The sequence below is a fragment of the Elephantulus edwardii genome, unplaced genomic scaffold, assembly GCF_000299155.1.
Source record: "Elephantulus edwardii isolate Elephantulus edwardi_28Jun2011 unplaced genomic scaffold, EleEdw1.0 scaffold00116, whole genome shotgun sequence".
Lineage (NCBI taxonomy): Eukaryota > Metazoa > Chordata > Mammalia > Macroscelidea > Macroscelididae > Elephantulus > Elephantulus edwardii.
The window spans coordinates 5,394,581-5,412,113 of NW_006399866.1; the positions used below are offsets into that span (position 1 = coordinate 5,394,581).

At 41.3% G+C, this 17,533-nt stretch overlaps 1 protein-coding gene across 3 annotated transcripts in view; it reads right to left on the minus strand.

Annotated features, from left to right (window-relative positions):
* The window catches only part of GARNL3 (GTPase activating Rap/RanGAP domain-like 3), a 243,864-nt gene that overhangs the window by 18,770 nt on the left and 207,561 nt on the right, over positions 1-17,533 (minus strand). For all 3 annotated transcript variants that reach the window (XM_006892544.1, XM_006892543.1, XM_006892542.1), the window contains 5 exons: positions 16,659-16,757; positions 16,173-16,289; positions 15,449-15,621; positions 12,350-12,508; positions 3,657-3,723 (listed from right to left, as the gene is read on the minus strand). In XM_006892544.1, the coding sequence (XP_006892606.1) occupies positions 3,657-3,723; positions 12,350-12,508; positions 15,449-15,621; positions 16,173-16,289; positions 16,659-16,757 (615 nt within the window). The remainder of the gene's footprint in view (positions 1-3,656; positions 3,724-12,349; positions 12,509-15,448; positions 15,622-16,172; positions 16,290-16,658; positions 16,758-17,533) is intronic.

Below are 17,533 nucleotides of genomic sequence, written 5' to 3' on the forward strand. Positions count from 1 at the left end.
TTGGTTGAGGTATAGGTTTCACACCAGCACAATTAAGTGTTCTAGAATTATTGTTCTCCTCACTGTTAGCCATAATTTGTTATGATCCACACAGTCAAATACATTTATATAGTCAATAAAGCAAAAATAGATATTCTTCTGGTATTCTCTGCTTTCAGCCAGGATCCATCCGATATCAGCAATACAGATATCTCTGGTGTCATGGGCTTTTCTAAATCCAGTTTGACTATATGGCATAATTACTGAATAATTCTATCATCCTTTGTTGAAATAGTTTCATTATCCATTGAATTGCTTTTGTACCTTTGTAAAAAAAATCAATTAATCAGATATGTGTAGGTTTCTTTCTGGATTTCCTATTAATGATTCTGTTGATTTATTTGTCTGTCTTTATGTGAATGAATATACAATGGCACAAAATACTACATCAAATTTCCAGTTTTATTAACGTTATGAAGAAAATATAATATCACGTGAGTATATCACACTGGTGTGGGTGAGGGTTTACTTGGAGGTGATTCGGACTGCAGTAAACACTAACATGATCCTGGAGAAGTAGAAAATTTCCCTCCCAATAGGTCATACTAGTGTTTTTTCCACTTAATGGGCAGGCTCAGAATCAGCCTTAATTTGACTGAGAACAGTAAGCAGCTCAATTATTCTGGAACCCAGAGCACTGCATCTGGCCTTTCATGCTGGTCTCTCTTGGAATGGCAGTCCTTGGAAGTGTCTTTCTCTGCTGTGACTTCAGGACAATGGAGACAGTGCTTCACTGTAGACAGACTGAGTGGGGTTTTAAACTGTCACTTCATGGTGAAGTGCTCAGAGTTTATGATGTTCACTCCTTTGATTTTCCCCATCTAGCTGGTGCAGAACAAGGTGACAGATACTATTTATAATTTAAAAAAATTCTCTGATGAGAGTCTCTTTCTAAACATAAAAAAGTCTGAGAAGTTTAATAACTGGATTCTGAATTAATACTCTAATGAACCTGGAATGAAAGAAGGGGGGAAATGATGCTTTTTCAAGTAGCATGCATCACCCTGTGCAGTCCTCACTCATAGGCTGAAATAACAGGTATTCAATAGGCTCTATATTCACTCTATTATTAATTTGAAAGTTAAGACTTTGCGAGGTTAAACCTGGTCACATTGAGAATAAATGCTACTTATATGAGCTTTTCTCATTTCCCTGTATGATTATCTTTAAAATATCAGCAAATACACAGTTTATCCTTACTCTAAAATTTGTTAATTACATTAAAGTTTAATGATTATTAGAGACTAAGGCCATAGACAAGTTTCTGAGCTTTTTCCTTCTATTTCAGAAAGTAGTTAAATATTAATGCTATTACCCAAGATTGAGATAAATGACAAGAAAATATTAATAAATATAAACAGCAACAACACATTAAACAACTTAGGATGTTTCCTTAAAACTTATCTTGTGAATATATATTTCCCCAACATAAAACTAGAAGTTATACTTGATAGTAAAATATTTTAATCTTTGACTACTGAGAGATCAAAGCCAGGAAAAGAGTGACTCTTGAAGAGGCTCTCTCAGATAATGAAGCTATTCAAACTACACGGGGTATAGGGCGCTGAGTCTCCCCTGCCTGCAGGAATGAATGAGCAACACAGCCTGTTCCAGCCAAATTTTAAATTTCTTACAGGGTCAATGTCATTCATGTTTATTCCCATTTACCTTTTTGTTTTGGGACAATTCTCCCATTCTCTTATCTGCTCTACCTTTCTTCTTTTAAACTTCTTTCCCACTAAAATCTCTCCCATTCTTTAAAACAGTTATAAGAAAAAGACAGATCTCAATCAATATTTTTAAAGGACCATGAATTTTCAGTTTAGTTTCCACAGCAGCTATAAAAGACAAGTTAAAAAAATATGTGATATATGTCACATATTTTTAAAAATAGCTTTTAAACTTTAATAACTTCTCATATTACCAAAATTTCATGTGCTTATATATATATATATGCCTGCAATAGGTTTCCCTTAAAAATGTGATAAAAAAATATATGTAATAAAACATTTGCCAGCTCATCAATTTCTACATGTCCTGTTTTCTGCCACTCTGTCTGAGGGTCTTTCTCATCAAATGGCTACTAAAGATTCATTGTTTAAAGAGAGTTTAGACAGATCTATAGATTGTTGTTGTTTACCATTGAGGTAGAACCAACCTATGCTGTATTTTTAAATAAGTAATTTATTGAAGGAGAATTTCCTTCTTTGTGACTATCTTCTTACTTATTTTCCATAGATCTCAAGCTTTGAAAGGTGATGTCTATGATACAAATTGCTCTTCTTGATAATCAGCTCTTCCAAAGAAAACATTTTTTTATTATTTTGTGTGTGTGTGTGTGTGTGTGTGTGTGTGTGTGTGTGTGTGTGTACCGTCAAATCAGATCTGACTGGTACAGCAGGAGACCATCCCTCCTTTCCCGGCAGAGCATCTGGTGGATTTGAACCGTGCGCCTCTGGGATTGCAGTGCAGCTTCTTGCCACTAGGCCACCAGAGCTCCCCGAAAAGAAAATATTAATCAAATATAAATGAAAATATTTGGCCCATATGATACAACCACCATTACCACTATGAATGGATCTAATTCCAGGCTAATGAAATATGTTTTGTTAGTAAGACTGTGAAGTCTTACCCAAGAAAATACCTTCTTCTATTATTAGCATGAAGAACCATTTTCAACTCAAATGCAATATATTTTGAAAAGCTGAAAAATGCTTTAAGGATGCTATATGATACCTTTTGATCTGCCTACTACTCACCCTGCCACCTACCTCAAATTAGCTCAACTGTGGTCTGGTTACACATGATTTCATGAATGTTCAAGAAATATCAAGAAAGTAGACAAACTACTGTGCTTAAAGATCTGAGCACTGGAGCCAAGAAAACCCTTGCTTTCAATCTTTGTTCTGGTGTGTACTAACTGCACGATCTTAAGAAAGGCAGTGCATGTCTCTAGGCCTTAGCTGTCTAATCTCTAAACCAAGGAAAACAGCGGAGCCTGTGCAGAGCCACTGTGAGAAGTACATGAGACAGTGACTGTAGCAGAGTGAGCACAGCACATGGCACACAGTAAATAAAGGCTTAGGAAACAGAAGCTCAAGTCATCACCTTGAGGTCACGGAGCTAGCGCCCTGGATGGCAGCTCTCACATCACCTCACCAAGAGGTATGGGGAATAACTGGGCATCCAGGTTGGATGTTGGGTAGGGGTGCATTGTTGATGCTCTCTGGTATGTGATTAAGGACACGTGGGAAAAATTATCTATCTATCTATCTATCTATCTATCTATCTATCTATCTATCATCTAATCTATATCTCAGGTAAATATAAAACCAAAATCCAAACACATTGCTATCAATTCCAACTCACACTAACAACACAGGCTGGAACTGGCCCAGAGTGCTCTGAGGGCTGTAAATATCCGTGGAAGCAGACTGCCATATCTTTCCTTGGTAGAGCAGCGGGTGAGTTCAAACTGCCAACATTTTTTGTTATCAGTGAGTGTTTTAACTGCGTACCACCAGGGCTTCCAGTCTAAGGATACGTCCCTTTAAACGGCACAGCAAAAAGACCAGTCCCTTTTAGCAAATAGAGATAAGAATACATCTTGAACTTACAGTTGTAACACAAGAGCAGGCCAGCTTCTCCATCTTCGTACACATCAATAGCTGCAACAAAATTAACCTGCAATGATAATGGGCAGCGGTAGTGGACAGGCTGGACACTCGCGCTGTTAAAAGACTTTGTCAAGTTGCTAAGTGTTTGCAATGATTGTTGGACCTCTGTAAACCCAGGTGCTGGGTGGTCATTTCAACCTCTCCAGGACCCAGTGTACCCACAGAGAAGAATGCTACACTGAAGGAGTATGAGAGAAGAAAGAATCTCCTCCTTCTCCATCAGTTTATTCACTGTCTTTGCATACTACTTAAGCTTTCTTATCAGACATCTCTACTCTGTTAAAATGCCTCATATTTAGACAATGAGTTCTAGTACACGAAGCATTTCACGTGGACTATTCATTTTACCCTCATATGAATTCCAGAAAGTAAATGGTATTTTTCACACTATGAATGATGAAAAGTTTGTCTCAAAGACGTGAAGTCACTCAAATGGCACAGTCAAGATCTGAACCTGGTGTCGGTTCTTTTTGCCTATTTTATTGCTCCTAAACCTTCCCTGAGGCTTCCTTTCACCTCAAACATACAGGCTTTCTGAATCTTAAAATCACTTCTATTTTCACTCCTCTGCTTTAAGGGCATGATGCCATGAAAGGGCATGTTCTGGGGCAAATTTGGCTCCGGGACTCAGCTCCTCCATTTGGGAAGATGGCGCTCAACCTGATGAATGGCTTAGTCCTTTTTGACTGTAGCTCTAAAAAATTTCCTGCTTCTTTCATTTCTTCCCTTGTATTTTCCACTCATAGAATCTGCTGCTGTCCTCACATCACCAGGGAAACTGTCCTCTGAGCTCGGTGACGATTCACTTCTCCTCAAAACTGAAGGCCTTCAGCCAATGCTCCTGTGTACTCAGGTTCCTGCAGCCTGTGATACAGACATCTCCTCATTCCTGTTCTAACACCCCCCCCCCCTTTCAGATTATTCTTCCATTTCTTGACTTTTTTTTTCTTACTGGGAAAACAGTTACCTTTATAGCTTCAAACATTACTCTGTCCTCAAAATTCTTAAATCTATACACTCAGGCTCACATCTACTCAGAGCTCTGTCTCTCCTCTCTCTGTGTGTATAGGGAATGTGGGTAGGGTAGCAGTGGTAGATATGAGCACAGGTTTCTGCTTAGACAGACCTGAGCTGAGATCCTGGCTATACCACTTACCACCTGTACACTTGGTGGCACACACTTTAATCTTTATCTTCCAGTCTTCACTGGCATAATTATTATGTCATTGGATTGCAGTAAGAATTCAATGAAACAAGAAAAAGATACTAGTATAGGATCTGATACATAGTAAGCATTTAATGAAAGCCATTGTCTTTATCTTTTCTACAACTAGCTTCCTTTTAAACTCTCTCCTTTGAACTTTGTAAGAGAACCAGTATAAAAAAATGAATTTTATATTGGTTTGCTTACAAAGTTCACATACATTGTGTTTCACACTATCCTTCATTCACATTGTGTTTCACACAATCATTTATATTCATTATGTTTTATAAAATTAATCACTACTAAACTATGCCCACCTATTACTCTGTCTTTCCAGATCCCCATCAGATCTTTCCCATTTCCTTTATCACCCCTTCCACCCATCATATTGTGTGACTCGATGATTTCCTCCTTGCCCATCCTCCTCCCTCTGCTCCCCCCCCACCGTGGGTCCTCATACACGTTTTACAAGTTATCTTTCTGTATCTACAATAATGGTCTTATGCAGTATTTGCCTTTATGAGACCAGTTAGTTCACTCAGAGTAATGCTCTCTAGTCCCTCCCAAGTTATGTAATAATTTTTGAAATAATTGTTCTCGAGTGCTGTGTAGTATTCCATCCCTCTCCTTTTTGTTAGCGAGAGTCTCTCCAATGCCTCAGCGCTTCCTCCTAGTCTCTCTTCCAAGTCAAGCAGTATCTTCTTCATAGGAATTTCCTGCCCACCCTCTCCAGCAGAGGTACTGGATGGTGTGTCTGTCTCCAGTCCCTTTCAGTCTCTGCTGTGTACTCCTCCCACAGGCTTTCCACCCAACCAACTCGCCTCTTCCCACTTTCAGCAAAACAGCCTCTTTCTTTAATGTCTCAGCATTGCACCAAATCCCCAGCTGCTGTCCTGGGCCTGGCCTCTGCCTTATCTCTAGTGACACCCTTGATGGCACGCATGTCCCCTCTCCTGTCAACAATTAATTCTCTGGCACTGTAGTAGGGCTTATTTAAGAATTTCTTTCACTGACAAATAAGGTTCATGAGGACAGAGGTCATTGCTGTATCCTTAGTGTCTAGATCAGGGCTTGCCCCATAGAACAAGAATAAATACTTGGTGAGTGTATGTGCTCAAGCCAGCTACTTAACCTCTCAAGTGCATCAGTTTTTCTTTATTTGTAAAATGGGAGCTAATAAGGGTGTCTATAGGTTAAAGATTCAGCAAACACCTATAGGGTCCCACTGTCGTTGAGTTGGAACTGACTCATAGCTGACTCTCCAAAGGGTTTTCAGAGGCTGTAAATCAATGGGAAGAGACTGATTTTTCTCCTGTAGAGCAGTGGGGGGAATCAGAACAGCGAGAGAGGTGCCAGCTTTGTGTTGGCAGCACAACTGCCTACAGACAATGCGGCCAGCGCTCTGGTACATCGTGAATGATCCACATACACTGGTATTTAGAGATGGAGATAGCACCAATAGGGAACAGTCCTTGAGTCCTACCTGTACCCCCTCCAGGGGAAACTTCCTACCCCCACTACTTTAACTTAGAAACACTTCTTCCTCAGGTGGTCTCAGCACTTGGGCAGCTTTATTATTTAGTTTGGAGATGTCCAGTGTCTACTCTGTAAATTATGAACTTCTTGAGAGAAGGGACAATGTACTATCGGCTTTGTGGCCTGGGCCTGCTGTCTCTACGACACTTTGAGACTCGGCTGTGTTTTGAGAGCATGCTGTGTTTAAAGGCATAGCCAGATAGCCTGGATCCAAGTCCTGCCACTGTCACTTACCAGCTGTGTGGTCTTGGGCAATTAAGTAAGCAACTCTTTCTTAAGACTCAGATTCCTTTTCTGTAAAAGTGGAGATGTGAACAACCACTTCCCTTCCATGTGGTTGTAAAGATTCCATGAGAGAATTTTTATGGAATACTCTGGCACAACATCAGGACACAGAAGGAGTTGTTCACTGGGGCTGATGTTTATTATTATATTGGGAGGACAAACTAGTGGCAAGAAGCTGTGCTGCACTCCCGAGGCACATGGTTCAAGGCCACCAACTGCTCCATGGGAGAAGGATGGGCAATCTCCTTCTGTATGATTACTGCCTCTGAAAACCCACTGGAAGGTCAGCTATGGTTCATTTCTGACTCTATGGTACACAACACAAAACACATACACTCCAAACTGCAACGAGAAAGGCAGATTTAGACATGCAGCCTCCACTGAAGCAGAGGTTCTTTGTGGGTGTGTGTTTGGGGTGCAGTGAAATGTTAACAAACGTAGAAGATATGCAGGCAGCCTCCCAGACCACGGGGTACACACAGTGACTGGCCACAGACACCAAAGAAAGAGCTGGTGTCTACTGAGGGGTCCCAGGGCCGCACTGACAAGTGTGCTGAGCTCAGGAGTATTCAGGGATTCAGGCTGAAAGGCACGTAAAGGCAGGGCTCCCGCCATTAGGTGGACTTCAGGGACAGATGACCACCACGTAGATTTAGTAATTTGCTCCACAAGTACACAGAACATTTGTTCAGACCCTTATTAACCTTTATCCAATGAGGCCAGCTTCTGAGTTCTCTCTGTGTCTGTCTATCCCCTCTCTGGAGACAGGCCTGGCAGAAGTCGGCCTCTGCTGTACTGGTTTTTAACCAGGTGAAGGCATGAGAATAAACTAGAGATCTTTTAAGAAATACATATTCCAGGTCCTTAATCCTATAGAATTTTGTCTTGAGTAGGTCATAGGGATTGGAATGATATTTAGTTTTTTATATTTGGATAGGAAAAAGGTCTATCTTCCTGGCATTTTGAAATGATTAAAGTAACACATGATGGTTGTGAGAATTCAAAACATTGTTGGGGTGGGGGTAGTGAAAAGCAGAAGTCTGTACTCAGCTGATAGAGGGCGCCACTCAGTGGTTAGCCTTTCAGACCTCTCATGTGATTTGGGGGTGACTCGCAGCTGAGCAGCACTCGGTTGGGGGCAGATGGTCATAATGGGGACTTGGGCAGAGGAAACAAGGTAGAGACCCAGATCCAGTTAATGGTTCTGCAGGTCCTCCGAGTGCAGAGTTCTGTTCTGGGCAGGAAGCCACGGCTGGGGCAGTAGGTCACAGTGGACCCTGGCAAAACGAATGTGAAGGCTGAAGCCTGAGGTGGAGAATGAATGGCCTTGGCTCAGAATAGGTAAGAATGGGAACAGGAAAGTAGGCCGGCTGGCCCAATTACCTGGGTGCCTTGTGCACAGCTAGTAGGCAGCAAGTGTAATCTGAATTAAACTTAAATCCCCAAAGGCTCTTGGCTGTCACCCTCTCTCCTTCCTACTCAACTTATTCAGAGTCTGGGCAGCACAGGAATGTTCTGGTATAAAGCTTGTCCAGTTCCTGTAGGGTCTGTTTTTTACTATTGTTGTGTACCACTGAGTTGGAACCAACCCATAGCTAACCTTCTAGCAGTTTTTCGGAGGGAATAAGTTGCACAGGAGGAGACTGCCTATCCTTCTCCTGAGATGCAACTGGTGGATTCAAACCACGTGCCTTTGACTTTGCAACACAGCTACTTAGCATGAGGCCACCATTGTGAAGTAATTTTTTCCATTTCTCTAAGTCTTTTCTCTCCACTTGCACAGTTAATTCTTCACAAAGGCCAGCAATCGTATCTGACTGAGCACGCACACACATTCAGCAAATGCTCACTGGTGGCTGATTTACTCAGGATGTATTAAAGCTGTGAGCCATGCATTTCCACCTGAGATTTTGGGGTTGGTGTTTTGTTTTGTTTCCTTTAAATTTTATCTTGGGGAAACTTTTGTATCTTTGCTTTCAAAAGCATAGTGAAGCAAGATGAGAAAGATTTCCAACAACCATTTTTAGCCCAAGTTTTTCTAAGGATTCATGTTATTTTCGGATAAAAACAAAATTTACACACATTTCAGTGACTTCAGGATATAAAATATAAATTAAAGTCACTATAAGAAAGAAAGTATAAGGGGAGCTCTGGTGGCCTAGTGGCAAGAAGCTGCACTGCAATCCCAGAGGCGCACGGTTCAAATCCACCAGATGCTCTGCCGGGAAAGGAGGAACAATCTCCTCTAGTCAGATCTGATTTGACGGTACACACACACACACACACACACAAATAATAATTAAAAAATTATAAAAAAGAAAGTATATAATTTTCTCTGGATGAATAAGGGAGCTCTGATGGCTTACTGGAAAGGAGATGCACTTTCAACCCAAAAGCAAGAGGTTCGAATTCACCAGCTGCTCTGAGGCAGAAAGATGGAGAATCTCCTCTGATGTGACTGACAGTCTCTGAAAACCTGCTGGAGAGTTAGCTATGAGTCGGTTCTGAGGTGATGGCACAGAACAACAACAACAACAACTAAACAAGTTCCAGCCACTTAAACATGATTTTTAAAAAGTCAAAACATGTCAGAATGTTTATCTAAAACAAGATGAAGACTTTTCAACTAGAAGAAGTAGGATAAGTCTTACAGAAGCTGGAGAAGAAATGATTGAATAAAGATCTGCTAGGCTAGGGATGTGTCCTGTCTCCATACCTTTTCAACCTGTATGCAGAACAGATTATCCAGGAGGCTGGGCTCTATGAGGAGAAGTGTGGGGTCAGGATTGGTGGAAGATCTATCAACAGTCTGCGTTATGCAGACGACACAATCCTTCTTGCTGAAACCGAGGAGGACTTGAAGTGCTTGCGGCAGAGGGTCAAGGACTGAAGCCTTCAATATGCATTGAGGCTCAACGTCAAGAAGGCAAAGATTCTCACCACTGGACCAATTGGTAGCATCAGGATGGATGGTGAAGAGATTGAGACTGTTCACAGCTATAGTTTGCTTGGCTCCACAGTCAACACTCTTGGCACCAGTAGCCAGGAAATTAAAAGACATATTGCGATGGGAAAGTCTGCTGTTAGAGACCTTTCAAAAGTTCTGAAGAGCAATAGTGTCTCGGAGACTAGGGTACGTCTGATACAGGCCATGGTCTTTGCAATCACTTGTTATGAATCAGAGAGTTGGACAATGACTAGGGACGATAGAAAGAGAACTGATGCCTTTGAGTTGTGGTGCTGGAGAAGAGTATTGAGAGTACCATGGACTGCTAGGAAAACAAACAGACTCATCCTGGAGAGGGTTAAACCAGGCTGCTCCTTGGAGGCAAAGATTTTGAGGCTTTTTCTAACATACTTTGACATGTTGTAAGGAGGGACTGACTGGTCCATGGAGAGGGACATCATGCTTGGTAGGGTGAGGGGACAGCACAGGAGAGGAAGACCCTCTATGAGGTGGACTGATTCAGTGACTGGGGTAATTGGGATGGGTGTATCAGAGACAGTGTGATTGGCACAGGACAGAGCAGAGTTTAGGGCTGTTTTACATAGGGTCGCTATGAGTCGCAAGTGACTTGACGGCACATAACAACAACAACAAGGCCAAGATTATTCTGCTTCTTTTGGATGCTCACACAGAGTTTTGAAAAGCAAGAAGAGCAACACCTTTAAAAGGACAAATAGATCTTTCCTTTTCAGAAGCCAGGTGGCTGGTGAGGTTACGGGCCCAGTATCAGCCTATGACATAGCCACACAGGTTCTGGGGCATGATGAGCATTCTTCCTTAGCTTTAAGTTAGCTACTAGTCCATTTTAGCATCACCTGGGGTATATATGCATGTGTGTGTGTCTTAAAAACTTTTTGGTTCCCACCAAGTACCAGAAATTCTGATGGACTTGATCTGTGGTGGAATCAGAGCACTGAACTTTTTCAAGCTTCTCTAGGTGATTACACACAATGTTGAGAAGTAAAGTACACCAATGGGCCCTGTTGTCTGAATATTAGAATCACTGATGAATTCCAGGGCCTGTGCCACACCCAAGGCCCATGGCCTTCCTGGGACACAGGCATCAATACTTTGTGAGGCTCCTCGGCTACTTTCAATGGCCGACAGTTTGGGCACCACTGATGTATGAAATAGGGATAAGAGAGTAATGTGTGATTGGAAATAATTGACAATATTTTTTTAGCATATCTAGACTTTAAAATTTCTTAAAATCTTGATCTAATAGTTTTATTGTTATAACATAGTAATTAGCAATTTCAATGAACACCTATGTAGTACTTGGACTGATATAAAGTTATATGTTTTTGTTGTTGTTGTGTACTGCAAAATCCAATCAGACTGGCACAGGAGGAGATTGCCCCTCCTTAACCAGCAGAGCATCTGGTGGATTCGAACTGTGCGCCTTCAGGATTGCAAAATACTTTTTAATTTCCTGAACAGAATAATTAGAAAGAATTCTGCAGTCTCCGACTTAACGGAATGTAACAGGAGGAAGGGTGCTGGCTTGGAAACCTCATCAGGAGGAATATTCACCCCAGGGCAGCTTCTCCTTTCATCACCGTCCTTAGACAGATTGCTAGCATAGCATTATGCAAACTTAAACATGGCTCCAGTGTTCTCAAGCCTCACCCTGCTTCACAACAATAAATGGGCTGAAGAGTTCACTTCAACATCAGCTGACATTCACATCAGAGCTGAAGATGGCTCCAGTACAGGTTACAAAGTGATGTTACAGTGCTAATGTTCAGGTTGAAACCCATAACTTTAGAGATTTAGAGCAGGTTTGGGCAGATCTTAGATACTGTCCAAACTCTAACACATCAATGCTCCCTATGGAGCTCAGATCAGGAAGTGTAGACCCCCTTCCTAATGGTGCTCTCTCGGTTCTTCCTTTTGCAATGGGCCTCTACAGGGATAACAACAACAACAAAAAAGTCATTGATGTGGAGCTGGGACTAATTCAAAGATGATCCTCTTGCAAGTTTTCAGAGACTATAAATAACACAGGAGGAAATGACTTATTTCTCTCCCTTAGAGCAATTGCTTGATTTAAACTGTCTGCCCTTGGGTTGGTAGTGCAATTTCTTATCCACTAGGCCACTAGAGCTTATATAATAAGAGGATAGAGAGGATACTACATTCTTCCCAGACACCAGCTCTCAAATTGTGAGTCTGCAGGGCCACAGAGAAGAATCTTATATTAATAGCCCTCCTGCTAAAAGTGTCATCTACTTATTTATTTGTATTTAGAGTCTTCATTTCTTTTTCCTTTAAAAGGATGGAATGGCAGAGAAAAATCTGGAAAAGTGAAGTGGGACAAGGGAAATGTTTCATTATATTAGACTAAACTATTCTGATCCATAAAAATGGCAACTCCATGTGGTAGGGCAATCTCCTCCCATGCGATATACCTCTGAAAGTTCACTGGAGGGTTGGCTAAGAGTCAGTTAGAACTCCACAGTACACAACAACAACAGTAATACACCGTTAGGACAGATATGCAATTCTAAAGAAATCCTAATCATGACATCACAAAGCTGGAAGGCACAGTCAGTTCTGGTCTTGTCTGACTCCCATTTGTTCCCAGCACTGCCAACTTACCCTGCTGGCTTCCACGTGGTGCAGTCTGAAGGCCTCCCCTGTGCTCTCGTTGACCACATCAAACTGGTGTCGATAAGCCACACAGATGAGATTGTCACTCTCTTCAGTTGGCCCATCCACTAAGGTCATCACCACGGGAGGGTCAGAAAGACAGATCTCCTGTGTGAGGATGTAGGAGAAAAGGGTTAGAACACAAAGCAGCCACATTAACCAGGAATCACATCCAATTTCTCTGTTTTATAAGCTATCTCCAAGGGTGGAGGTGGTGGTTGTTGTGTGCCATTAAGTCAGAACCGACTCATAGGTGACCCTCCAGAGGGTTTTCAGAGGCACTTTAATTGCATGAGAGGAGACTGCCCTTCTCTGGCAGAGCAGCTGGTGGATTTAAACGGACTGCCTCTGGAATTGCAATTGAGCACCTTACCACCAGGCCACCAGAGCTCTCTACAGAGCTTTCTTTTTGACAGGAAAGGGTAGAGATCAGAAAACAATTTTACATGATTGATTCAACAGTATTTTCTGCTTTAACCCTCAGAGTGTCAGTCCCAGCACTGAAAGATATAATAGCAAGAACAGATAACATTAGTGAGCATTTTTTACATGCCAGGCAATATTCTCACTGAATCCATGTAACAGCCTTATGAAGTAGACACATCTGTTAGTCCATTTTGTAGATAGGAAACAGGCTCCAAGGTCAAGTGATTTGCCTATAGTTGCACAGTTATATGCAGTAATATCAAGTTTTGAACTTGGGATATCTGATTTCAGAGCTTTTAAACATAAGTATTCAATGCTGTTCAGTTCCCTTAATTATTAGCATGAAATGTACTGTAGATTCTTGGGACCTTTAACCTCATTTGGGCACAAGTAATTTCTCAGCTTGCCTATAGTTGTATTCACCTTGTTGTTGTAAATTATGGACTCAGAACCAACCCAGAGCTGACCCTCCAGTGGGTTTTCAGAGGTAGTAAATTGCATGGGAGGAGATAGCCCATCTTTCTCCCATGGAGCAGCTGGAGAATTTGAACTGTGTGCCGTTAGGTTGATAGTATAATTTCTTACCACTAGGCCACGAGAGTATTCACCTGAGTGGTTAATTCTTTTGTATCTTAATGTATGGTAACTTATAACAAGTTAAGAGATGGTTAGAGGATCCCTGAGGTGGCTTTTCTCACAGGCCTTCATCCCCACTCTACCAGTAAAATCTACTGATTACAGCAAGCATGGCCCCTTCAAAGCTACCAGAGCCACTGTCATCCTTGCTGGGGTCCTGCATATTTCTCTATTCCCACCCTTGTCCTTCCGCATAGTAGCCAAAGTTATTTTCAAAACAGGTCACTTCTCTGTTTAAAGATCTCCTATGATTTTCTATTATAGCAAAAGTTTTTGCAATGGCCTTCTGGACTTGAGACACTCAGGTCCCAGAACCACCTGGCCCCCTGCGTTGTTTACTCTGTCCCAGCCAGCCCAGCCTTCAGTGAAACTTGGATTTCGTCCTTCAATACCACAAGTTCTTGAAGTGGTGGAATGTGGATCTATTTTTTTTTTTTTGGTCCAGCAACTCTTCTCCCATCTTCTTTCAATGTTTACTGCATCATTCAATATTCTGCCCATGTTAGGTGTCATCAACTTGACTACAACTCATAGTGTCCCTATAAATAACACATTGAAACCTTGCCCTAGCCTGTTCAAATCCTCATGCTCTCTGCCATGCTCAAGCCCATTCACACAGGCACTGTGTCAATCCATCTCCTTGAGAGCTGTCTTCTCTACCTTTCCCAGCGTGATGTCCTTTGCCAAGGACTGGCCCCTCCTGACAACATGTCCACAGAACGTGACAAAGGTCTCAGCATCCTGGCCTCTAAGGAGCACCCTGGTTATATTTCCTCCGGGACAGATTTATTTGTTCTTGTGTTAGTCCCCAGGATATTCAATATTTTGTCCACAGACTCTTTGAAGACTGAATTTTTACCTTTTTTAGTTTGAGAACTGTCAAATATGTACTTCCCCTTTGATTTTCTAACTCGTTATGGTCTTTAACTTTTCTTTGAAATTGTTAAGTTCTTTTACTATAAATTTTCTTGCGCTGTTTTAGCTACTTTCACTTAACAGCAAATTTCAGAGTCTCCTCTGATGTCGATTTATTTTGGATTTCCCCCCCCTTTTCTTTTCTTTGCCTGATGTCCATTTTTTGTCTATCTTTTCTTTCTTTCCTGTTGTGTGTGTGTGTGTGTGTATGTGTGTGTGTTTAAATGATTTTGTTTTGTTCATGTTTGATGGCATCCTACAAATCAACTGGCCTTTGTTTACTAGAGTTCAGTGCATCAAATTTAGTCTTGAGATGGTCTCTAAATTTAGGCAAAATTCACTTAAGCTTGTACTTGGGGACTTTAATTTTCTTCAGTTTCAACTTGAACTTGCATTGGAGCAATTGATGATCTGTTCCACAGTCAACTCCAGGCTTTATTCTGACAGATATTGAGCTTCTCTGGTAGCTATTTCCATAAACATAGTAAATTAAATTCCTGTGTATTCCATTGGGCATAGTCACTGTTTGTGTGGTTGAAAATGGTATTTCCAATGCATAGGTTACTGGTATCGCAAAATTCCATCGTATGGTTCCCCGGCTTCATTTCTATTGCCAAAACGGTTATCTTTTTTTTTTTTAATTAAAAACTGTTATCTTTTAGTTGCATATCCCTCTCCTTGGTTTCCAACTTTTGATTTTCAGCCAGCAATCATTATTGATTCCCCCCACCCTATTTTTTATTCTCAGCACTTCTTTATGTCTGGTGTCATATGTACTTTTGCTTATTTCCTTCAACTGGAAAGCAATCTCCATGACAGAGGTTTGTGTTTGTTCACTGTTGTTTTTCTAGTGCCTAGAAAAGCACCTGTGGGGATTCATCAAAACAAATAACTGGATGGAGTAAAGAAACGCCCTTCTGGTGTGAATGTTCCATGGGAAAGTAGGTGTCAGAGTTGAGGGTCTGTCTGGTTAGAAGTAGACACCACTAGTAGACACACTCTGAGTGGAAAGAGGATCTGTCCCAAACACTTCAGCCAAGAAAAAAGTGATCTGAAGACATAAAAACCTACCCTGATGTACTGGAACTCTTCAACAGGTGACTCTGACAGGGGAGACAGCAATGAGATGCTGGTTACCCCACTTGATTTTTGCTTCCTTGTGATCAGAAGCAGTTTATTCCGGATTGCGACAATAATTCTCAGCTCTTTGCTATGGTGAGTGTTAATGGCGTACAAATGGCAACCTGGAAGGAGAAACACATGAAACTGAACAGATGACAGGAAGGCCGGGAAGCCCCCAGGCCTTGGCATTCCCTAACAATCCTAGAAACTGAGCATGCCCCAGGAAGTGGGGGGGGGGGAAGGGAGAACACATGAACTGATGAAAACAGAATGATGACTTGAAATAAAAATCAGGGTGAGTTACAGAAAATTTAAGGATGTTATATTCCCCACATTCTAGGATTTGTGGACAGAATGTCATACCTCCTACACCATGTAAAATGAGAGAAGATGAAAGCTTCAGGAACCAGTGTGTAAAAATCTTTCTCACAGATTTGCAAATAGAGTTTAATTTGCCTCCAGCACATTACATGGCCTAGAATGTCTTCTCATCCTCTCAACCTATTTTTCTTTCAATGGTCTCTTAAAGACCAATGATACTATCATTACGATGTTTTAGGAAGTAAAAAATAAACCTGTAAAATAAAACTTTATATTTTTGTTTCTGGTGAAACATGAGCCATCTGAGAAAAAAATTAAAGAGAAACCAATGAAGGATGACGAGCCCAGCCACCTTTTGTTTTCTCCAGCTTATTTTCTCGGCAGTCATACTTGCTCTTCACAGCCTGGTTCCCCTCGATGCCCTTTTGCACTGTGCTTAGTCTGAAGACAAAGAGGCGGGCATCTTTTCCTGGGGAGAGAAAAAGATGGAAGAAGAGATTAACACAGCAAAGTTAAATGACCTGGAAGCAGTGGGTGGGAATGCAGGAAAATTACAGCTGGAGGAATAAAGATTTGAGGTGTTCCAGAGTTCAGGAGACATCTGCCACCTTTACCTAACAATGCCACTGCAGATACCCCTCTACCCCACTCTAAGTTCATTATCACCCCTCTTAACAGAACAACTAGGACACCAAAGAACCAGACCACCGGGCTGCAGAAATAGAAAAAGCTGGCATGGCCTAGGCAGCTGGAACACCCTCAGTGTCTGCTGCAGAAGAAGGATCTACACCTTTCCCTCACCCCCTCCAAGAGCCCACAACATGGAAGAAAACACCACCTTTGTCGGCTCTGAGGATCAGGAGGTCCAGAGTCTCCAGCACGTGCATCTGTTTCACAGGCAGAGTTCTGTCAAACACTGGCACTGAAGGGAGGTCATCTGGAAAAGGAAACCTGGTTACCCAGCACTGAACAACAGCCACACTGTTGCCGCATCTATCTAACATGCCTGCAGGTAGGTGAGGGCCCTAAGCTTTAGACAAGGGTGTTGAGGCAGCTTCTAGAGTGTTCATAACTGTGCAGTGTGTTCAAGCACTAATTTTTTCTCAGTTCAGGGAGAGGTATTACTGCTTTCCCTAAAGATCTTTAGAACTCTATATAACAAGCCCTGTAGCAGGGGCATGAAGACTGTGTTCACCTTATTTTTCACCAGAGAAGAAGCAACACCTTTCCATGCTAGTTTTCACTGGGGTTGGAACCAAAGAACCAAACATCTTAAAAAAGAACAACACAATGTTGTTTTGTTATGTGCCATCGAGTCGCTTGAACAACACAATGAGCGAATGAAAATGCAACTTTTTGGGAAACTTTCATTAAAATCACAACTGAAAAAATAACAATAAAATCAACAAAAGAAAATAAATCACTTCTTTTAGGTATATATCCTATATGTCATCTTTTTATATATTTATCAAGAATGTAAAATGAATATTTACTTTTGTATTTTAAAGAAATAAAAAAGCACCCTAATCTAATAAGCCCTACATCTGTATCAGTAGTAGGTTATCTACAAATTTTCTTTCCTCAGGAATATGAAATCACTTGGTAGATAAAAATAAAGAAAGAAAACTGGGAGAAAAGTGGAAATGAAATTTTCCAACTAATAGAAAAATTTAAAACAGTCAAATTTAACTGAAAATTCTCAGGAATATTTTC